General features: G+C 43.8%; 1 protein-coding gene across 1 annotated transcript in view; it reads right to left on the minus strand.

Moving 5' to 3' along the window:
- Positions 1-6,371, minus strand: part of LOC133752869 (transcription factor SPT20 homolog) — a 9,955-nt gene extending 3,584 nt beyond the window's left edge. Inside the window, exons 1-2 of the mRNA XM_062183148.1 lie at positions 6,312-6,371; positions 3-295 (exon numbers count right to left, since the gene is read on the minus strand). Of these exons, the coding sequence (XP_062039132.1) occupies positions 3-295; positions 6,312-6,371 (353 nt within the window). The remainder of the gene's footprint in view (positions 1-2; positions 296-6,311) is intronic.
- Positions 6,372-23,945: the final 17,574 nt, after the last annotated feature.

Here is a 23,945-nt window from a genome sequence, read left to right on the forward strand (position 1 = left end):
ACGGATTTTCAAAACCCGCGTGGTGCGTCGTAGTCTGTCGCCGGGCTGTAGCTCGGGATAGCAGAGAGACAGGATGCTCTTCTGCAAGCGCGGTTCGCCTCTGACGGGGGTCAGAGCCCGCGTCCGGGCTGATGGCAGGAAGTTCGCAGGGGCTCCACGGGGGCCGAGCCACCGCGCTGCTGACGGGTGGGGAATGGTGCGACTGACTCTCAGAGCGTGGACGGGATAGCCTTGCCCGGTGACTGCGGCCCCTGACGTGCGCCAGGCTTTGTGCACACGTGCTTAAAACCGTCTCCTGATGTTCAGGCACAGTGATAAGACCGTATTTATAGCCAAGAGTCAGTAACGGGGGGAAGCCAGGACAAGTGTTACAGTTTCTGCCTCACGGACTGCTATTAAAATGATTTTTACTGGGCCGGCGCTGTGGCACGGCAGGTAAAGCCGCTGCCTGCAGCCAAGGCATCCCATGTTGATGCCGGTTCCGGTCGCTCCTGGACCTCTTCCGAACCAGCTCGCTGCTGTGGCCTGGGATGCAGTGGAGGAGGGCCCAAGGGCTTGGGCCCCTGCACCCGCGTGGCAGACCTGGAAGAAGCTCCAGGTTCCTAGCTTCAGTCTGGCCCAGCCCTGTCCGTTGTGGCTATTCGGGTAGTGAACGAACCAGCGGACTGAAGTCTCTGTCTCTCTTCCTCTCTGTGTAATTCTGACTTACAAATATATAAATTTTTTTTAAAGGAAAAGTTAAAACAATTTAAAAGTCCATATCGTAGAGTTTCTTTCTTTCTTTTTTTTTTTTTAAAGATTTATTTATTTGTTTGAAAGAGCTACACAGAGAGAAGGAGTGTCAGGAGAGAGAGAGAGAGAGAGAGAGAGAGAGAGAGAGACGTCTTCCATCCACTGGTTCACTCCCCAACCAGTAACAAACCGCTGCAGCAGCCGTTTTGAAGCTAGTAGCCAGGAGCCCCTTCCAGGTCTCCCTCGTGGGTGAAGGAGCCCAAGAATTTGGGCCATCTTCTAGTGCTTTCCCAGGCCATAGCAGAGAGCTGGATCGGAAGTGGAGCAGCCAGGTGTCAAACCGAAGCCCATGTGGGATGGCAGCGGTTCGGGCCAGGGATTTAACCTGTTGCGCCACAGAGCCGGGCCCAGAGTTTCTTCTTTTTTTTAATTAATGGATTTTTTTTTTTTTTTTTTAGGATTTTTGTTTTATTCGGGCTGGCCGAATAAGGCAGGAGCCTGGGACACAATCTACGTCTCCCATGTGTGGCAAGGACCCATCTATTGGATCCATAGTCTGCTGTTCCCACAGCATACATTACCAGGTATCCTGAATTCCGGACAGTATTGGAACTTGAACCCTGGTCCTTCAATATGGGATGTAGGCAATCCCAGTGGCTTCTTAACTGCTAGTCCAAATGCCTGCCCGTCTTCCATCCACTGGTTCACTCCCCAACCAGTAACAAACGCTGCAGCTATGCCAATCCGAAGCCACCCTGGAAGTAGCTCTTGGTTCCTGGCTTCAGATCTCCATAGCTCAAGCCGTTGTGGCCAATTTGGGAGTGATCCATCAGATGGAAGACCCCCCTCTCTCTCTCCGCCTTCGCCTGTATGTAACTCTGTCTTTCAAATATACTTAAAGACGATTTTTTAAAATTTACATCAGTAACAACATTGTATAAGTTTATTGTGTACAACATAGAGATCTACTTTAAAGGAAATTCACTATAGTTAGTGACAATATATTATGTTCTTGAATAATGCAATTTAAGTAAAGTCCTCTCAGCACAAAATGACATCTTCCTGAGATAGTGAACTTTTAAAAATTAAGTATATCACGCACAGAGTAAAATTCATCCTTTTCAGTGTATACTTCTATGAGTTGTACAAACACCACTGCAATGAAGTTATAAAACCCCCATCACGCATAACATTCCATCCTGCAGGTTTAGAATACCCACCCCCCATCCAGAGTCTCTAGCTACAGTTTATCTATCTTCTGTGCATATCCAAGGATGATTTTTAAAACTCTGGCAACAAATGGAATTACAAAGTGTTTATTTTGGTGCAAACATTTCTTGAAATCCACGCATTTTTTCCCACAATATACATTTTCCATGAACTGTTTGATATTCTCTTCTAGATTTGCCTTTTCCAGAAGGGCATTTAGGGAAGTGACATAAATGGAATCATAAAGCATGTAGCCTTTGTGATTGGCTTCTTTCATATACCCACCTTTAAGATTGAGCCATGTTTCATGTATTAGTAGTTTCTTTTCCTTGATGAAGAGGATTTCATTGAATTGACAAACCACAGTTTGTTTCCCCATTAGCCATTTGAAGGACATTTGTATTGTTTCTGGTTTTAGCCAGTTAGGAACAAAGTTGCTGGGAATATTCATAAAGTTTTCATATCACTTGGATAACTATCCAGGAGGGGCAATACTGGGTCACATGGTGAATATGTGTTTAGCTTTATAAGAAACTGCCAACCTATTTTCTAAAGTGGCTGTACTATTTTATATTTTCAGCAACAAGAATGTTGAGATTTCTAGGTCCTCCACATGCTTGTAAGCACTTGGCATTGGCAGGTTAGTTTGTTTTAAGCAATTCCAGTAGGTGTCTGTCTTATTGTGGTTTTAATTTCCACTTCTCTTACAGCTACTGCTGCTATCTTTTTAATAGCTTATTCTCCATCCATATATAAAGGTACTTCAAAACATTTTTGGAAAATACACATTATATTTTAATTCCTTTTTCCATGAACTCTTTGAAATACTTCCTATGTTTGGTGACATGTCCATTCAAGTATTTTGCCTACTTTTTAATGGCTTGTTTGCTTATTATTGAGATCTGAGACTTCCTAAATGAACTGGGTATGACTCCTTTCAGAGATACATGCTTTATAAATATTTTCTCCCAATCTATAGCTTATCTTTTCATGTTCTTAATAGCATCTTTTGAAGAGCAGAATTTCTTAATTTTGATGAAGTCCATTTTATCACTTTTCATTTCTGGATTGTGTTTTTGGTATCAGATCTAAGAAATCTTTGCCTAACCCAAGGTTACAAAGAGATTTTTCCATGTTTTCTTTTAGGAGTTTTATAGTTTTAACCTTTACATTTAGGATTATTGTTCATTTTGAGGTCTTTTTTTATTTGAGAGTGGGAAAGAGAGAAAAATTAAAGATCTTTGATCTTCTGGTTTACCCTAGAAATACCCACAATAGCCAGACCTGGGCCAGGCTGAAGCTGTGTGGGCAGGGACCTAAGTGCTTGGGCCATCACCTGTTGCCTTTCAGGTATACACTAATAGGCAGGTGGAGTAGGGAGCAGAGCCAGGATTCAAACCCAGGCACTCCAATATGGGAGTGGATGTCTCAAGTGGTATCTTAGCTGCTGCACCTGACACTGACCCCCCCTTGAGTTCATTTTGATATAAGAGGTGAAGTATGAATCAAGGTTAATTTGTTGCATATGGATGTCTGAGTCTTCCAGCAACATTTGTGACAAAGATAATCCTTTCTCTATTGAATTGCCTTTGTACTTTTGTAAATAATCTATTGACTGTATATGTGAAGCTCTATTCCTGACCTGTTCCATTGATATATTTGTCTATCTTTGTACCAATACCATTGTGTCTTAATTACTCTAGCCTTATAATAAGTTTAGAAACCAGGTAGTGATGGCCTCTGACTTTGTTCTTTGCAAAGCAGTTTTGGCTATCTTAATCCTTTTACCTTTCCATATTACTGTGGTTTAGATATGGTTTTGAGTGTGTCCCTCAAGGGTTCATGTATTGAAATTCAATCCCTGTTGGGAAGTATTAAGAGGTTGGAAACTTTATCTGAGTTTGGGGTTTAGAGGTGGGGCCTCTGGGAACAGTTAGGATTACATAAAGTCGTTAAGGTAGAGCCCCCCACAATTGAATAGTGGCGGTTATATGAGGAGACAATGGAGTATATAGATACACACATATCTGTGCTCTATGTTTCTTGTGATGTGATGCCATTTGTCAGAGCGGGACTCAGCCAGCAAGATCATCACCAGATACTGCCCCTCAGCCTTGGATCCATAGAGGCATGAGCAAAATAAACCTCTGGTCTTTATAAAGTTGCCCAGAGTCAGGAATTTTGTTACAGTTATGCAAACTGACAAATACACACACACACATTTTAAAATCATGCTGTGAACGTCTATAGACTTCCAGGCCTAAAGCCTAGTTTCTCAAATTATCTATGTGCTCTTGAACAAGGCACTTATTTGTACGGTTGCTTCTTACTTTAAAATAGGATGATGATAATGATGATGATGATGATGATGATGGTGATGATGATGATGCCTACTTCATTTGGTTGTTTCACAGCTAAGTGACACAGTTTACAGAAATATGGCCATAGAACAAGCCCTGACACACTGTAAGAACTCATTCAGGACTAACGATTTTTCCCCTCATCACCACTCTTCTAATTTTCTTGGAAACTTTTTCTTTCTGCTTTCTGGGGACAGTAGTGCACTAATTAACAGTTTGAAGAGGGAGAGTAATGCATGTTAGCTGAGGCGCTGTGAGGACAATGGTCTGGAGTGGGGTGAGGCTGATGGCAGGAAACAGGCTAGGAAGTGACTGCAACACCCCAGTGGTAACTGATGAGGTCAATGTTAGTGAAAAGGTGAAGGAAACACTAGAATCACATCTCGGGTAAATTGAACAGAACTTGATTACTAATGTAAGATTTGGAAACAAGAAAAGGGCGGAATTTGACACAAAATTGCTGATCTTGGTATCACAGATAATTCACAATCTTTTAAAGAGGTTAAAAAAATTTGGGGGGGTCAAGATGGTAAGATGTGAGGGTAAGGTGACATTCTTTGGACTGTAACTGCCATGAGAACAGGAACTGCTATTTCTGTTCTCTATAGCACAATGCCTTCCACAGAACTAGGCACTTGAGGTAGACTGTATAATGACCCCGAAAGGTGTCCACATTCTAATCCTTGGAACCTGTGATTGTGTTACCTTTCAGTGCAAAGGACACTTTTCAGGTATCCTTAAGAGCTTGAGATAGCTGGCGCCGTGGCTCACTAGGCTAATCCTCCACCTGTGGCACTGGCGCTCCGGGTTCTAGCCCTGGTCGGGGCGCCGCTTCTGTCCCGGTTGCTCCTCTTCCAGTCCAGCTCTCTGCTGTGGCCCAGGAGGGCAGTGGAGGATGGCCCAAGTGCTTGGGCCCTGCACCCGCATGGGAGACCAGGAGGAAGCACCTGGCTCCTGGCTTCGGATTGGCACAGCACACTGGCTGTAGCAGCCATTTGGGGGGGGGGGGGTGAACCAACGGAAGGAAGACCTTTCTCTCTGTCTTTCTCTCTCTCACTGTCTAACTCCGACTGTCAAAAAAAAAAAAAAAAAGAGCTTGAGATAAGGAGATATCATGCCTGGTTTTGTGGATTGTTGCAACTTAATGGGAGGCCAGAGAGTTGGGTAGAGAGGGAGGGATGGAGGGAGGAAGGTGGAGGGGGAGGGAGGGAGAGAGAGAAAGAGAGAGACTTGAAGATGCTATGCAGTTAGCTTTGAAAATGGAGGAAGGAACCACGAGCCCAGTAATACAGATAGCCTCTAAAAGCTAAAAAGTTCAGGAGGCAGATTCTCCTCTAAAGCCTCCAAAATGGAATGCAGCCTTTTCAACACCTTGATTTCTTGTCTATTGAGATCCATTCCCGACTTCTGACTTCCAGAAGGTAATCAATTGTGTTGTTTAAAGGCACAACATTTGTTACAGGAACACTGATGTCTTAGTTTGTTCAGATGGCTGTAACAAAATACCTTAGAATGGGCAATTTATAAATGATGGACATTTATTTTCTCACAGTTCTGGAGTCTGGGGAGTCCAAAATTAAGGTACCAGCAGGTTTGTTGCCTGGAAAGGCACATTCCTCATAAGTGACCCCTTATTGTTTTTTTATTTAAAAGATTTTATTTATTTGAAAGGAAGAATGACAGAGACAGAGGGAGAGACAGAGAGAGAAAGAAATCTTCCATCTGCTGGTTCACTTGCCAAATGCCTGCAACACCCAGGGTTGGGCCAGGCTAAAGCCAAGAGCCTGGAACTCCATCTAGGTCTCCTACATGTGTGGCAGGGGCCCGAGCACTTGGGCTTTCTTCTACTGTTTTCCCAGGTACATCAGCGGGGAGCTGGATTGGAAGTGGAGCACCCAGGACTCAAACAGGTGCTCTGATATAGGGATTCTGGCGTTGCAAGTGATGGCTTAACCAGCTACACTGCAATCCCGGTCCTAGATGCCACCTTGTTGCTGTGTCTTCACATACCAGAAGTGCAAACATGCTCCCTCGGGTCTCCTTTATAAGGGCATTAATCAGGGCCGACATTGTGGTGTAGTAGGTTTAGCCTTTGCCTGTGGCGCCAGTTTGAGTCCCAGCTGCTCCATTTGCAATCTAGCTCCCTGCTAATGTGCAGAGCATGGCCCATTTCCTTGGGTTACCGAATCCACAAAGGACACCCAGAAGAAGCTCCTGGCTCCTGGCTTTGGACCAGCCCAGCTCTGGCCATTGTGGCCATTTGGGCAGTGAACTCGCGGATATATTTTTCTGTCTCTCTCTCTCTTTCAAATAAATAAATAAATCTTAAAGGGGGGGCATTAATCTCTTTCATGAGGGCCCAGTCTTTATGACCTAATTGCCTCCCAAAGACCCCCACCTCTTAATACTATCACCTTGGGGGTTAGGTTTCAGTGCATGAATTTTGAGTGGACACAAACTGTCAGACCATAGGAAGTGGAACAGTTATACATGTTTTAGGTGATGGTTGGTATGGGGAAGTGGAGAAGACCTGTGTTCTGTTGCCTGCAGTTCACTGAATGGAGGTTTGTGGAACTCCATACGTCTCTCCAACAAAGCAGAGCTACCTGGTTGTCTAACATCTGCTTGGAATCAAGGAGAGGGCAGGATTTAATTTTCTAAAATGCTTTGCTTCCAAGATCTCAGACCCGAGAAACAAATCAGAGGGAAGTACACAGTTTTTGGAGGATGCAGAAGCCAACCTGAAAAAAAAAAAAAAAAAAACCAGTATAGTGGCAGGAACTCTGGCTCTAAGACTAGAAAGGCCCATTACATATGCCTGGGTTTCCTCCAGTTACATGGGTTTTGATAGGTTTTAAAACCTTTCTGAGTCTCTATTTCCTCATCTGTAAAACTAAGACTCTAGTAGACTCTGAGATTAAGGCAGGTAAAGAGTCGGTGCACAGGGGCCAGTGCTGTGGCGCAGTAGGTTAATCCTCTGCCTCCAGCACAGACATCCCATATGGGCACTAGTTCTAGTCCCAGCTGCTCCTCTTCTAATCCAGCTCTCTGCTACGGCCTGGGAAAGCAGTAGAAGATAGCCCAAGTCCTTGGGCCCCTGCACCCATGTGGGAGACCCAGAAGAAGCTCCTGACTCCTGGCTTTGGATCGGCTCTGCTCTGGCCATTGTGGACACTTGGAGAGTGAACCAGCAGAAGGAAGACCTTTCTCTCTGTCTCTGCCTCTCACTGTCTATAACTCCACCTCTCAAATAAATAATAATAATAACATAATAAATGTTAGCCATTGTCATTCTGTGAAGCTAAACACAATTGGAGAGCAGTTAATCTCCATTTATAATAAGATCTCAGCTTAGACCATCTCACTTTACATCATGGGATTTCCTCCCAGTCTCTGGTTTCCATCCAGAGCAGAGAGCTGGAGGATGTGACTGGTAGGCAGAGAGGAGCTGGAGTGTATGTGCTGGGAAAGTGGTCAGCCCCAAGCTTGCAGAGGCAGAATGGCCCCCTGCAGACCTCTGCACAGAGTGGTAGCTGGTTGACTTCTCCCCCTCCTCCATCCAGTCAGCACTGGCCTTGGAGACGCACTCATGTAAACCTTGCTAGCAAGAGATGCATCTGGCTTGGGTTTTTTTCCAGAAGGCACGCTTTAGATTTTTCCTTAAACTAAAATATGTTGCCTAGAAACTTTTGGAAGATACCCTCCCCCCCCAATTTGCCTTTCAAATAAAGTGAAAATAAATCATTTTTTTAAAGATTCATTTTTATCTATTTAAAAGGCGTATTTTTCATTCCCCAAATGGTTGCAACAGCCAAAGCTGGGCCAGGCTGAAGCCAGGAGCCTGGAGCCTCTTCTGGGTCTCCCACGTGGGTGCAGAGGCTTAAACATTCAGGCCATCCTGCACTGCTTTCCCAGGTGCACTAGCAGGGAGCTGGACCGGAAGTGGAGCAGCCAGCTCTGGAACTGGTGCCCACATAGGATGCTGGCAGTGCAGGTGGAAGCTTAACTTGCTACATTACAACACCAGCCCCAACAAAGAGAGTTTTTAAAAGCCTGGAAAGAGGACAACAAGCAGGTCCAAAATGTACTCACATCTTTGAGACACAAAATTCAACATTCAGGATCAGGATACAGAGACAGGGCAAGGCTGGTGGTGCTATGCATTGACCATGTCCCTCTAGAATCCATCTGTTGAAGTTGTCATTCCCAAGGCGATGCTATTAGGAGGTGGAGCTTTGGGGAGGTAATGAGGTTGTCAGGGATGAGTCCTCATGGATGGGACTGGTGGCCTTATTAAAGGGAGCCTGGAGAGCTCCCTTGCCCCTGCTTCTATGAGAACCCTTAGCAAGAAGGCATGGTCTGTGAGTGAAAAGGCAGACCCTCATCAGACACTGAACCTATTGCTGCCTGAGTCTTGGACTTCTCAGCTTTTCGAACTGTGAGAAATAAATTACTGTTTTTTATAAGCCACCAGGCTATGATACTTTGTTTTAGTAGGCCAAATAGATGGAGACATTCACTACCCCACACCTATTCAATTAGGAAAGTAGATACATGCTTCTACCTAGAAAGGTTTCCCAGGACAAGGACTAAGACCCAAACCCATTTTCATTATCTACAATACTCTAGTGCCGAAGCAGTCCATACACTGCATGATTTATAAGAATTACCAAGTGCAGCTGGCACCGTGGCTCAATAGGCTAATCCTCCACCTTGCAGTGCCGGCACACCAGGTTCTAGTCCCGGTCGGGGAGCTGGATTCTGTCCCGGTTGCCCCTCTTCCAGGCCAGCTCTCTGCTGTGGCCCGGGAGTGCAGTGGAGGATGGCCCAAGTGCTTGGGCCCTGCACCCTATGGCAGACCAGGAGAAGCACCTGGCTCCTGCCTTCGGATCAGCGCGGTGCACCGGCCACAGTGTGCCGGCTGCGGCGGCCATTGGAGGGTAAACCAATGGCAAAGGAAGACCTTTCTTTTTTCTCTGTCTCTCTCTCTCACTGTCCACTCTGCCTGTCAAAAAAAAAAATTACCAAGTGCAGCTTGGAAAATTAAAATTTACTTGATGCTCACAAAGATAATATTATAATTGTATATATTTGTGTCTATATAGTATAATTTTATTTTTCACTTAAGCATTTGTAAAGATTTATTTATTTGAAAGGCACAGTTAGAGAGAGAGAGATCTTCCACCTCTGGTTCACTTCCTAAATGGCCACAACAGCTGGGCCAGGCCAAAGCCAGGAGCCTGAAACTCCATTCTGGTGTCCCACATGGGTGACAAGGGTCCGAGTACTTGGGCCATCCTCTGTTGACTTTCCAGGAGCATTATCAGAGAGCTGGATCAAAAGCAGAGTAGCCAAAACTTGAACTGGTGCTCATAAGGGATGTTGGTATCACAAGTGGCTGTTTTATCTATTGTGCCACATTGCTAGCCCCCTATAATTTTATATATAAACACTAAAATTTTATATGTAAATATTTTAAGTGGTATACATGAGTTAAATATAAATATATGATAAATGTAAATATATAAGGGAAGATAGCAGGCTTCAGTATACATATAATTTTAATATTTATATAATATATGTGCTTATTAAGATTACATATATTGAAAGTCATTACTTTATCTAAAGAAGTTCCTATATACCAACTATCTCCTACGTAGTCATGCTACATTTTGAAGAGTAAAGACTTAAAATATTTTTGAAAGAAAAAAATTGTGTCATCAGTTCCATTTTAATAAGGCTGACTAATGTTACTAAGTATATAACACTGTCTAATACCAAATTATAGTTGAAATAAATTGCTAAGAAAAGATGATAACCCCAACTATAATTTTCATTTTGTCAGATATAAAAGCTGGATGTGACTCCTGGCCTACATTTTTCTGGGGAGATTGTTCATTATCCATTCATCTGGCTGAGAGAGGCAATGCCTTGTGCCATCACCATTTTGATAACAAGCTGGTCTTTACAAGGCTAGGGTATGAAAGTGTCATCTCTTTGAAGAAACTCTCACATCTGGTGTGACAAACTCTAAGTGTAACCCAAGCATTACTTTCCCCCTACCCTCCTGAAAGGTGACTTTTTTCATATTATATTTGGGCTTTGTCATCCGTGTGCTCTTGAGTCATCCACTTAACATCTTTTCTGCTTCATGAGCTCCATTTCTGGGCCAGCAGCTACAGCTTTGACTTCCAGCACCGGATGGTGCTCCAGGAGGAGAGTGGGATAGGGTTGATCACCCCTCCTGTCATACTCTGACCTCCGTACCCCACTGCGACAGGTGATTCTACTGACCAGATGAGGATAACGTAATGGCATTAGAAGTTGACAAGTGATTTTTAACTGAGTCCAGAGTCCAAAGAAAAAGAACAAAGGACATGAAACACTTCACTGAGGAGCATGGGGTCCCTTTGAAGACCCATCCCAGTTCTCTCAGCTTTGCCCATTGGTCTCCAGGCCTAGTGTCCTCTCTCCCTTCCAGAGAGAGTGAGAACCTCCTTTTTCACATTTTCTCAGTATATGTTGTTCACTCTACTTTAGGAAAAATGCAGTCCATTGCGCTGGGGGGGTGCCTGACACTGCCGTCTTCCCCCTCCCCAGATTCCCTTGGGTCCCTTTTCCTTTCTACACACTCCTCCCTGGACTCTTGTGTGCTTTTACTACCAATAGTCTGTACCTGAGACTCATTTTGGATACTAAGTTTGGGCTATTAGAAGTATTTTTGAAGCACCAGAAAAAGCCAAGGACAGACAAGGGACAGGGGTATGAAAACCCAGCTATGTGACCTTAATCTGGGACAACCCCAGAGGCATAACTTAACTGACATCCAGAACTCCCTGCAGAATAGGCTGAGGCTGGGTCTTTGAGATCATACCCTTTGCTTCTTCCCCTTCCCTGTCCATCTTCCACCACCCTTTTCAAGGTCTCACTGGAAACACTTACTTAAAAAAAAAAAAAACCTGCAGATGAAGTCTCATCTCAGCATCTTCTGAGAACCCATCTAAAGCATATTTCCATCCACTTAAGTTGTGCTCAAGGGCTCTGTAACTCACAGTATGTCGCCAAAGCTCAGTAGGAGAGTATAAGGTCTCTAGTGTGATATATCAGACCTTTTAAAAAATTCTAGAGTTGGGGGCTGGTGCTGTGGCACAGCAAATTAAAGTCCTGGCCTGAAGCGCTGACATCCCATATGGGCGCCGGTTCTAGTCTCGGCTGCTCCACTTCCTATCCAGCTCTCTGCTATGGCCTGGGAAAGCAGAAGATGGCCCAAGTCTTTGAGCCCCTGCACCCACGAGGGAGACCTGGAAGAAGCTCCTGGCTCCTGGCTTCGGATTGGCGCAGCTCCTGCCATTACGGCCATCTGGAGAGTGAACCAGTGGATGGAAGACCTCTCTCTCTGTTTCTACCTCTCTCTGTAACTCTGTCTTTCAAATAAATGAAAAAATTTAAAAAGAATAAAAAATTCTAGAGTTAAATTTATTTCATTGAGTGCTTTGGTTTCTAGCAATAGACAGTATAGCTTTTTAATTTTTTTTTAATTAAAATTAAACAGGTAATACTTGTACATTTTAGGAGGTATAGTGCAATACTTCAATGCATATACACAGAAAAAACTAATCATACCAGCTTTCTGTTTCCTTATTTTTGTGTTTGGAGCCTACCAACTTACATATTCAATCTGAATTTGAAGTAATGATTACTACAAGCTGGGAAGGGTAGGGGGAGGAGGGAGGTTGGGCAATGGGTACAGAAACACAGTAGGGTGAACACAAGGCCATTTACTGAGCCCCAAATCTGGTTGTAGGTTTTTAGGAATTGTGTTGACTAAGTCTGGTAGGTTGACCCTGGATACACAGGCTTCAAGCAATCAGTTTCATCATCAAGCTACTTTTCTGTTGATTCAAACCAGTTTTCTAGTGATTGATCACTTCCTTTTAGGGAGATCTGACCATATGGTATCTTGTAATTTCTCATACCCTCCAGGCCCAGGGTTCTGTAAACCTTTTATTATATTAAATCAAGGTGTTATCACTGTGATCAGAACATTTCCATGATTAAATGTTGATGGCTTACATCTGCAGGAAAGCACATTAAGTGCACAAGGTGGAAAATAACACGTCTCATGTTAAGAGGTCCCAAGACCCCTGCCAAGCTTAATGATTATTAGGAGGACGACAGGACTTGGCACAGTCATACTTGTCACTGTGAGTTATTACAGAGAGGGATTCCACACACATTCAGCAAAGGGGAAGGCATATGGGGAGAAATTGGGGGGAAACCAGGCACAAGCTTCCAAGGATCCTCCACCACTGGAGTCACACAGGACATATGCACAATCCACACCCCCACCCCCATGCCACATTGAGCTGTGAAATACACACAGGGTTCTTTTTGAGGGTTGGTCACATAGGCAGCATCTCTCTGCACACTCTAGATTCCCAGAAGGAAAGCAGGGATTCAGCACAAATTGTACAGTTTGTACAGTGAGCCACTCTTATATTTTTTAAGATTACTTACTTGAGAGGCAGAGTTATAGACAGAGAGAGGGAGAGGCAGAGAGAGAGAGAGGTCTTGCATTCTCTAGTTCACTCACCAAATGGCCACAATGGCCAGACCTGGGCAGATCTGGAGCTAGGAGCCAGGGGCTGCTTCCAGGTCTCCCTCCTGGGTGCACTTGAGCCATCTTCCCCCACTCTCCCAGACTATTTGCAGGGAGCTGGAAGGGAAGTGGAGCAGCTGAGACTTGAACCAGTGCTCATATGGGATGCTGGTGCCACAGGCAGAGGCTTAACCTACTATGCCACAGCACCAGTCCCTAGTGAGCCACTCTTAACAGGTAAGGGTGGGAACTTTCCCAAAATCTAAGTTCCCAGACACCAGTCAATGTCCAAACAGGCTTTTCATAGGACAGCAGTTAGGCATAGTATGTGAACTCTTTCCTACATAAATCCCCACTTGAAAACATTTGTTGTGATGTTCTACTTCTTTATTTAGGACACCATGGACAGATTACATATTTCTAGAAAGGATTTACCAATTTTAGGGAAAATGTCTGTTTCTTCACTTGTATTATTTAATGCTTTGGCTACTTGTATTTCTTTCTGTCAGATCTCCTAGACAAGGCATCAACAAATTATGGCCTATGGGTTAAAGAGAGCCTGTGCCTGCTTTTGTGAATAAAGTTTTTTTTGGAACACAGCCATACTTATCCATTTATATGTTGTTTATGGCTGCTTTCACAGTAGAAGGACAGACACACAGAAGTAAGGCAGTGACTCAACAACTTGAGCCACCTGGTGCCTCCCAGGGTGTGGATTAGCAGGAAGTTGCAACTGGAAGTAAGTGCTAGGATGAGGGTGTCCCAAGTGGCATCTTAATTGCTGCACCAAATACCCAGCCCTCCATGAGCTTTTTTGAAAACTCCTTGTATGCATGGATAACAATTTTTTGCACAAAATAAACTTATGTTTTAATTCCATTTTCCATAAATTTTTAAAGTATCTTCATACATTACATAGGTATAGCTCATTATAGATTAAAATTATTTTAATACAAAAGACTCATATAGTCATAAAACAAGTGAAATAGATAATATTTCCTTTCTTCATATAAGGTGACTGAGATGTAATGACTTCCTTATTGTAACACAGAAAAAGGCAATGGCTGAGATTTTAACTTCAGCTGCTTAAGTCATCTCTCTATATGGCCGGCTCCCAAACTCACGTTTCCCCAGTGCCCCAGAGCCTACATAGTCTGGGCAACCATTGACATAGAAGCATTCCACCTTCCACTCCTCTTCTTGGGAGCAGGGAAGAAAAGACTTAGCCCCAGGTTTTTGTTTTTGTTTCTTTTTTAACAGGCAGAGTGGACAGAGAGAGAGAGAAAGGTCTTCCTTTACTGTTGGTTCACCCCCCAATGGCCGCCGAGGCCGGCGTACCGCGCTGATCCGAAGCCAGGAGCCAGGTGATTCTCCTGGCTCCCATGCGGGTGCAGGGCCCAAGCACTTGGGCCATCCTCCACTGCACTCCCAGGCCACAGCAGAGAGCTGGCCTGGAAGAGGGGCAACCAGGACAGAATCTGGTGCCCTGACCGGGACTAGAACCCAGGGTGCTGGCACCACAGGCGGAGGATTAGCCTAGTAAGCCGCGGCGCCAGCCAGCCCCAGGTTCTAACCCAGTCTCTCCTACTGAAGGGCTCCCTGGGAAGGAAAGAAAAGTGATCCAGCCAAATTTCCTTGTATACATGCTGATGACACAGAAATACACTAATAATGCTAACTAGTAGGGGAGTCCTTTTCTGTGGAATGTCATTAGGAGGCTGTTTCTTGTTTGGCATTGTTTGTGGTAAACAAATATGGAATATTTATATTTATGGGGCACAGCTCCCTGGAAGATGCCATGTAAATTATTATCATGGTATAAAATGAGTACATTCCATGACCAAAGAAGGTTTCTTTTCTGTAAGTTATGGTGACATTGCTTTCAGACTTACATGTTAACTCTGGCCTGGTAAGTATCTTAATGTGGCACAACGAGATCAGAAGAGCTGCACTGGCTGTCACTGACTTTTGGTTGCCTTGGCTGTGCCTTATAATTACTCATATTCTTGAAATTATCAGCAAAGCTGAATACTGGGCAACTTTTCTGACTCTAAGAAGTCTACTTTGCCATTTTTAAAGATTTATTTATTTATTTGAAAGGCAGAGTTACAGAGAGAGAGAAGGAAAGAGGAGGGGGAGGGGAGAGGGAGAGGGAGAGGAAGAAGAGAGGGAGAGGGAGAGGGAGAGGGAGAAATCAAGATCTTCCATCCGCTGGTTCACTCCCCAAATGGCTGCAATGGCCAGAGCTGGGCCAAACCGAAGCCATGAAGCAGGAGGTTCCTCCAGGTCTCCCACATGGTTGCAGGGGCCCAAGTACTTGGGCCATCTTCCACTACTTTCCCAGACCATCAGCAAGGAGCTGGATGGGAACTGAAGCATTCAGGACTCAAACTGGTACCTATACAGGATGCCAATGTCACAAGTGGTGGCTTTACCGGCTAAGTCACAGCAATGGCCCCATAATTTGCCAATTTCATCCCTGTCTTAGCTCACAAATAATAGGTTTAGAGTAGTAAGTATGGGTATAGCTGTCAAGTACTCAAAGAGCAATTCAGTGGGAAAACATCTCCAGACCAGGGCTTGAGTCACATCAAGGGGAGGAGCCCAAACTAAGTAGAGTTATTCCAGATGGGGTTTAGTTTCCCAAAGGGGACAGGATGATTCCATTGAGAGATACAAGTATATGAGCCTTTCTAGATGGTCACAGGTTCTTTAAAGAGCACCTTAGCCTCAGAAAGAAACTCAACCTTATTTTTCACTACTTCTGAAATCCAAATCTTGGTTCACATTCCAAGTTTGCTGGTGGTATTTTATTTTTAACTAAAATCCACTTGATAACAGAAGAAAGTTCTTCAGAATGATGTAGGGAAACTCAAGGTAGATAGCTAGTTCCTGAGCTGGAGGCCACACCTCCCCTACCCCCATGTAATCCTGTCAACTAGCTGTCAGACAGACTATATAACCACTCCCCTTTGGGAAGTGGATAAGAAGCTTGGTGGTGACAAAGGTGCTCTCTTGCTCGCTCTCTCTCTCTCTCTCTCTCTCCCCCCCTTGTGGACCCAGGGAAAGCCTATATGGTCCCTCTTTACTCTTCCTGGCCCATTCTGTCTTAATAAAACCCTTCCAATTGGGAAGTGAACCATCGGATGGATGGAAGACCTCTCTCTCTCTCTCTCTCTCTCTCTCTCTCTCTCTCTCTCTGACTTTCAAATAAATAAATCAATCTTAAAAAAAAAAAATAAAGCCCTTATGCTCCTGTGTATTCTTCTCACTCTGCAAATAAACCTTATCATGCTGCAGAGCATGTTTGTGCCTATACTTATGTTAGGTAGGAAGTCAGTTATGAGCTTATGTGTGTGTGACAGGCCTAAAGAGAAGACATCTATATGCATCTGCATCTCAAAGTCATCCTAACAATGTTTCAGGGGAAGCCCAGATTTCCCATCCTGCCTGCCCTGCCCCCTTCTACCTGATAACCTGCCAGGTGGAGGCCCTCACCCCTCCTGCTTCCTGCCTGATAAATCTTCCACAATCTCCCAGGTGCAGCCCAGTATCTGCATCTCAAACACCCTGCTCCCTTCCTCAGGTCTGATAACATTTGCATCCATAAAGTCCTTTGTTTCAGACCTTCAAGAGAAGTTTTTCTATTTACATCCAAAAAGCCCTTTGTTCCAAGAGGAGCAGAGGTGGGGAAGCAAGACCCATCTCCTTAAAAACCCCCAGCCTCAACTGGACTGCGCGCTCAGCTCTCTGCATCTTTGCTGAGCCGCCCGCCTGGCCTGGCCGGGTGTACTCTCCACTCACCCATGCAGCCCCGCTCTCCCCCAGTCTGAGGGACTGGGCACTCTCTCTCAGGCCCTGTCTGGAGAGGTGCCCATCCGTCCTTACAGATGTTCCTTCTTAATAAACCTTGCTATTTTACCTCCCACTACTCTCTGTCTCACGCCTGAATTCTTTCTTGCGCGAAGACAAGAACCCTGCAATTTCTCCGGTAACACTTAGAATTCTTCTCCAAGTAAAAGGCAAGAGCCTGAAATATTAATTTAGGCCCAACCTAGCCCACAACAAGAAGGCTTATTTATTCATAACTCACCTGACTGGCCCCCAGGAGACCTCCTAAGACAGTCCTTGTATTCTTTCCTTTTTTTTTTTTTTTTTTTTTTTTTGACAGGCAGAGTGGACAGTGAGAGAGAGAGAGACAGAGAGAAAGGACTTCCTTTGCCATTGGTTCACCCTCCAATGGCCGCCGCGGCCGGTGCGCTGCGGCCGGCGCACTGCACTGATCCGAAGGCAGGAGCCTAGTGCTTCCTCCTGGTCTCCCAAGCACTTGGGCCATCCTCCGCTGCCCTCCCAGGCCACAGCAGAGAGCTGGCCTGGAAGAGGGGCAACCGGGACAGAATCCAGTGCCCCGACTGGGACTAGAACCTAGTGTGCTGGCGCCGCAGGTAGAGGATTAGCCAAGTGAGCCATGGCGCCGGCCCCAGGGTACGGTAAAATTGGCAAAACTTGAACTCTTTGCCACCCCACCAACTTCCTGGACATCAGCTGGGTATCCTACAATTTTACTGAATTCTGTGGGATTGATCCTATTTAGGAGGTCAGTTGTAAGTCCGGTATCACTGCAGATACTGACGAGCTGGTTATAAACTCAGAAGGTTCCCACACCACCACCCCCAGCTTTAGTAATTTTGCAAAAATGGCTCACAGAACTCAGGAAAGCACTTATCTTTACCAGTTTGTTATAAAGAATGTAAAGGATACAGGTGAAGAGGTACATATGGCGATGCCAGAAGAGTCCCATGGAGTAAGGTGCACCACCCTCCCAACATGTAGATGCACTCAAATGACCCAGAAGCTCAAGATTAAATCATGTAGGCATGATTGATCATTAACTTCCTCTGTAGCCCTTTCCTCTCCTGGGAAGTCGAGGGGAGTGGGCCTGAAAGTTAGAGGCTTCTAATGCAGCCTTGATCTTTCTGGCAACCAGTCTCCAAGCTCCAACTGTGGCCTCATTAGATCAAAATAGGCTCCTATCACCCAGGAAATTCCGAGGGATTTAGGAACTCTGTATCAGCAACAAAAAGACACTCCTATCACTCAGGAAATTGCAAGGGATTTAGGAGCTCTATGTCAGGAACTGGGGTCAAAGATCAACTAGTAGAACAAAAGACACTCCTATCACTCAGGAAATTGCAAGGGTGTTAAGAGTTCTTTGTCAAGAACAGGGACAAAGATCAAATATAGAGCTCTTATTATATCACACCAGCATTTCAGACTTCAAGATTGAAACTGACAGTGATTCCAGAAAGGGAGAAACGAATGAAAATTTGTTAATGTGGGAGATGTTGGAGTGTGTGTGTGTTGAACAGACTTTCCAGCTGATGGATGCTGTTCTTTCCCTTCATTCATAATCAACAAGGAACGCAATTTTAAAACCTCTGTACCCATAAATTCTTGGCTCTAAGAAAATTTTTTCTTTAAGTGTTGAAAAGCGTGTACTAATAACATATGGTATGTTACATATTTTATGTGCATTATCTCCACCCATTCATTGATTTTTTTGTTCCTTAAATTTATAGGTAGTGGTAAAACAGTGACCTTTTTACCTCCTAAAAAGTAGTCTTTAAAATTGCTTATGGGTCTAGAATGGAATTTGGGGTTACAGTTTGACCAAATAGTCATAGTTGACATCTACATGTAGAGCAACTTAAATCATTCCCCAGGTTTTCTTCTTTGCAGTATATGCTTCACAGTGGTGGTGAAAATCAGATATCACTCTATATCAATGTTTCTCAACCTTGGCTGTTGCACATTAGAACTAACTGGGGACTTTTAGAAACTAATACTCAACTCACTTCCAAGGACTTTGATTTAATTGATCCAGGGTTTGTTCTCCTGGGCACGGAGATTTAAAGATTTATTTATTTTACTTGAAAGATTTATTTATTTTACTTGAAAGTCAGAGTTACACAAAGAGAGAGAGAGAGGTCTTCCATCCGCTGGTTCACTCTCCAATTGGCCGCAACCACCAGAGCTGCACCGATCTGAAGCCAGGAGCCAGGAGCTTCTTCCAGGTCTTCCACATGAGTGCAGGGACCCAAGGACTTGGGCCATCTTCCACTGCTTCCCTAGGCCATAGCAGAGAGCTGGATGGAAACTGGAGCAGCCAGGACTCTAACTGGCGTCCATATGGGATGCCGGCACTGTAGGCAGTGGCTTTAACCACTACACCACAGCACTGGCCATGAGTTTTGTTTTTTAAAGCTCCTTGAATTATTTTAATCTGCAACCAGAGTTGAAAACCACTGAACTTGATACAGCATACAGTCCTATAAATGTTATTTGGCATGATTTACTCACCAGGCAGCTTTTATACTTATTTGAGTGATAGAGTGATGTTTACATATATATATGTATTTGATGCCAGCGCCATAGCTTAGCAGGTTAAAGCGCCTGTCTAGTAAATATATATATATATATATATATATATATATATATATATATATTTGAGTTTGTGTGTATTTGATCAAAATTCAAAATAATGACTACTAAAGGCTGAGAAGAGTAGAGAATGGAGAATGAGTAAAGTTTGAATAAGAGGTATCAGACACAGTAGAGTGACCTTAACAGGTTCTGGTGTTTTGCAGCACAGTGGGGTGACTATAGTTCATGACAATGTATTATGTTCTATGAAAAGAACTGGAACAGGGGCCAGCATTGTGGTGCAGCAAGTTCAGTCGCTACTTGGTATGCCCATATCCCATATCAGAATCCCTGGTATCGAGTCTTGCCTCTGCTTCCCATCCAGCATGCTGGCTAATGTGCAGCCTAGTAGGTAGCAGAAGATGGCTCAAGTACTTGGGTTCCTGCCACCCATGTGGGAGACCCAGATGAGTTCCTGGCTCCCGGCTTCTACCTGGCTCAAGCCCAGTTTTTGTGGGCATTTGGGTGTGAATCAGCAGGTGGGAGACATCCGTCTATCTCTCTACCTTTCAAGTAAACAGGGTAAAAACTAGAATAGAGGAGCTAGTGAGCTCCAAACACAAAGAAAAGATAAAGAAATGAAAGGGCTAGTTAGCTGATATGGTTGGTTTTAGCTATTTATTTGTGTTGAAATGTTGCCTTGTAGTCCTGTAAGTATTACATGCTATACAAAATTTAAAAATAAATATAAATGGGGAACAGAGAGTGAGCAGCGAGCTGTCATCAGCTGATTCACTCGCCTAAATGCCCACAATGAAGACAGGAGCCAGAAACTCAATCTAGGTCTACCATGTGGATGGCAGGAACCCAATCCTTTGAGCTATCACCATGGCCTTTCAGGGTCTACATTGGCAGGAAGTTGGAATCAGGAATCAGCTAGGTTGAACCCAGGTTCTCTGATAGGGGACCCAGGCAGCTCAACCAGCACTTTAACCAATAGGCCACTACATTTAATCAGTAACTTCTGTGTATGGTCTTAGGGATATTTATTTATTTATTTTCATTTTATCTGGTTTACTCCTCTAATGCCTGTAACAGCCAGGGCTGGGCAAGGTGGAAGCCAGGAGTCTGAAACTCCAACCAGGTCTCCCATGTAGGTGGCAGGGGCACAAGTATTTGAGCCATCATCTGCTGCCTCCCAGGATTTGCTGTAGCAGGATACTGGATCAGCAGCCGAGGAGCTGGAATATGAACCAGGAACTCTGATGTGGGACGCAGACATTCCAAATGGTAATTTAACCACTGCACCAAATGCCTGCCCCTTTGGGGAGTTTTAGAGATAGTATGTATCAGATTTTCTTTAGTTATGGATGAGACTAAATTTCATGGTCTCCTAAAATAAAATTTCTTAATACTATAGGCTTGTTGGATGTTTCTGATTGGGAAAAACCAATATGGAAATAGAAGTTTCATATTAGAACGTGTATATAGACCATGACACCGAAGAATGTTCAATGAACACTTTTCTGGACATCCTAGAATTTTAAGTTCAAGGGCTATTAAAGACAGAGGCTGTAACTCTCTCTCTCTCTCTCTCTCTCTCTCTCTCAACATACACACACACACACACACACAGTTAATAACCTGTTTCTTTTGGTCAAATTTATTTCCAAATATCAGAAGTGCAGACTGTTCTATTGGCTTGCAAATCTGTCATACAGCCTTCATTTTCCCAGGATCGAATGCTAGCATATAGCATGTGCCACAAAATCCAAACTGACCAGGGAATTCACATTTTTCACTCAGATACAGCACAAATTTAGGGATTTTCTTCTTGCAGTGGAGGATCACCTGGTATAGAAAAAAATGACTGCAACTGGTCATAGGGCAATAACAAGGAAGACATCAGTAGAACAATGGGCCCACATTGTAGGACCTCCAGGGTTACCCAGGAAGGGAATGAACCAGAATTCTCTGGTTAGAGCTATGTCCTGCTGTTCTGGCAAATTCAGTTCACAACAGACTGACTATTCATATAACCCCAACTTAGACCAAACATGGGGAAATGCTGCAGCATCAAGTGCTTTAGGGAACCACTGGCTCCACTGGGCACTTCTCTGCCCCAGTGTAGCCAGAAACAGCTTGCCTCATCCCAGGAGGATTTTGCACAGCAAGTTAGATTCTCCAACACTCAGGTCAGACAGACTCTATATCCCACAACTGATAGGAATGTAAGAACAGGTTGGAAGAAAGTAAACTGGAAAACACAGGGATTGGCTGATGAGGGAGAGAAGCCCAATATTTAATTAAAGGATTTCCAAGTGCCCATTGAGGTTACAAATAGCTATTTATTAAATTTTTCTTCTTTTTCCCTCCAGTTTGCTGCCTTTGCAGGGGCCCTCCTAAATGTTATTTTGTGCTTTCTGTAGCAGTTGATAAGTAAAAGTTATACATGTTCCTGCAGATAGACTGAGAACCATCTAAATGGAGGAGATTATACTAGTTTCTAATGTATGAGAAACATCATTTTTCCCCAATCTTTTTTTGGATTACCTTACTTGGAAATAACTTCAAACTTACACAAAGTTGTAAAAACAAAAGTGGTACAAAGAAATCTGTATCCTTTACCTAGATTCACCTGTTTTCCACCTTTCCCCTTTTGAAAGTTTCACACATCATGGCTGTTGATGCCTAAAAATTTCAGTATATATTTCCTAAGAATAGAGACGATCTCTTACATCACCACAGTATAGACACTGGTGGATTGGATGCCTGACACTGGGCACATTGTTAAGTGCTGGATTTGGGGGGGGGGGGAGTAATTTCTCTAATAGTTCATAATTTTTATAAACAATTTTGAGTTTTACTCTGGATGCAGTTGTTACTTGGAAACAATTTTATTCTTTCAAGGCTTCCTTTTCAGCTTTATTATCAGGCTGATTCTGACCAGAGAAGCCTCTAGTCTAGGGTGGGCTTGGCTCCAAATGGAGGTAATACCCTTTCAATAACTCTACCTAATGCCTGTACGTTGCAAGGGTTCACCACTCTAGCTACTGGGAAGTTGAACTGTTCCTAGCCCCGTGTGAACTCCAAGAACTTTTCCACCTGATCTTTTTCGGAGATCGTTGTCCTGGTTTCTTTACAGATATCTGCTAAGTACTAGGCTGCAGATTTGAGGAAAACCCTCTGTAAGCCTCAGAATTCAATCTCTGGGTAGCATTCGTTTCTCTGGCCCTCTGCTTAGAAAATTATAGTCACCTTGATCCCTTTAAATTCTTTACTCCAGCCCCCAATGCTGAGGGCTGGGGGGCTCTGATTGGGTTTCCTCTCCCCTCACTGTGGCCTGGAAACTCACTCCAGGCAGTCAGCTGAAGCAATTATAAAATTCACTTTATTTCTCTTCTCTTGGGGATCTCTGTCCTGCACTGCCTTTTGTCCAATGTCTAAGAAGCATTTTTCTCTGGCTTTTTAGTTGTCTGCAATAGGAGGGGAAATCTGGTCCTTGGCATTTATCTTAGCCAGAATATTTTCGCCTAATATACTGGTCATATTTCAATTTTGTCAGTTGACTTAATAATGCCCTTATCGTATTTTAGTTCCCCTCCAGCATCATGTTGAGCCTGGGGCTCAAGTCCTGCATCAGTTGTCATGGCTTTTTAGCCTTCTTTATTTATCTGGAACAGTTCCACAGCCTCTGTGTTTTATAACATTGACATTTAAGAAGAAGCCTGCTACTCCCCCTTTACCTTGTTTTGAGTCTGATGTTTCCTCATGATTAGATTCAGATTAGGCTTTCTCAGTCAGAATAATGCATAGGCGATATTGTATCCTTTTTAGGATATCACGTCTGGATCTATATGAAATCCATTTCTCCTCCACTGCTGATGTTAATTTCAGCCACCTGATTAAAGTGTTGTCTAATTTTTCCTTTGTAGAATTGCTGCTTTTTTTCTTTCCTTACAACTAATGAGTAGTCTGTGGGGAAAACACTTAAAGGTCATGGAAATATCCTATCCTTTATCAGAATTGCCCCTAGACTTACTGTCTACTGATGATTCTTATTGGATCCAGTCTTTACTTTGATGGCTACAAAATGATAATTTTCCAGTTGGCCACACTGACTATCAGCCCTTGGCATTCTACCGTAAGCAAGAACCTTCCCTTCTCTTGCATGTATCCTTTTATGTACCTATCTACCTATTCAGTATGGGCCAATGTCCCCAATCTTCTGTTGGCATATACTTCATTACTGTATTTAGTGCACAATTTTGATGCTAAGGTTTGATCAGTGGGAGCCCCTTCAAGCTAGCTTCTCTGTCCTGGGACACGTCCTCATCTTTTGCCAGATCATTTTCTTCCTGGCATCTCAAGATATTCCATACTCATATTTACCTTGCTCAGCCCAGGAATCAGCCAGAGAAATGGAATTTTAAACTGTGAGTTGAACCTCTGATAAACACAATTGGCTCTATCCAAGACCAGACTTCTAGTGGTTTTGATGAAAGCAGCTTAATCTAGGAGAAAAGGAAGCATTCTAAGAAAACCCAAGTCATTTAAACTTATGTCCCGTACTGTAAATCATGTAGCACAATAATATACAAAGGTGCTATCTAGAACGCTAC

The sequence above is a fragment of the Lepus europaeus genome, chromosome X (genome assembly GCF_033115175.1).
Source record: "Lepus europaeus isolate LE1 chromosome X, mLepTim1.pri, whole genome shotgun sequence".
Lineage (NCBI taxonomy): Eukaryota > Metazoa > Chordata > Mammalia > Lagomorpha > Leporidae > Lepus > Lepus europaeus.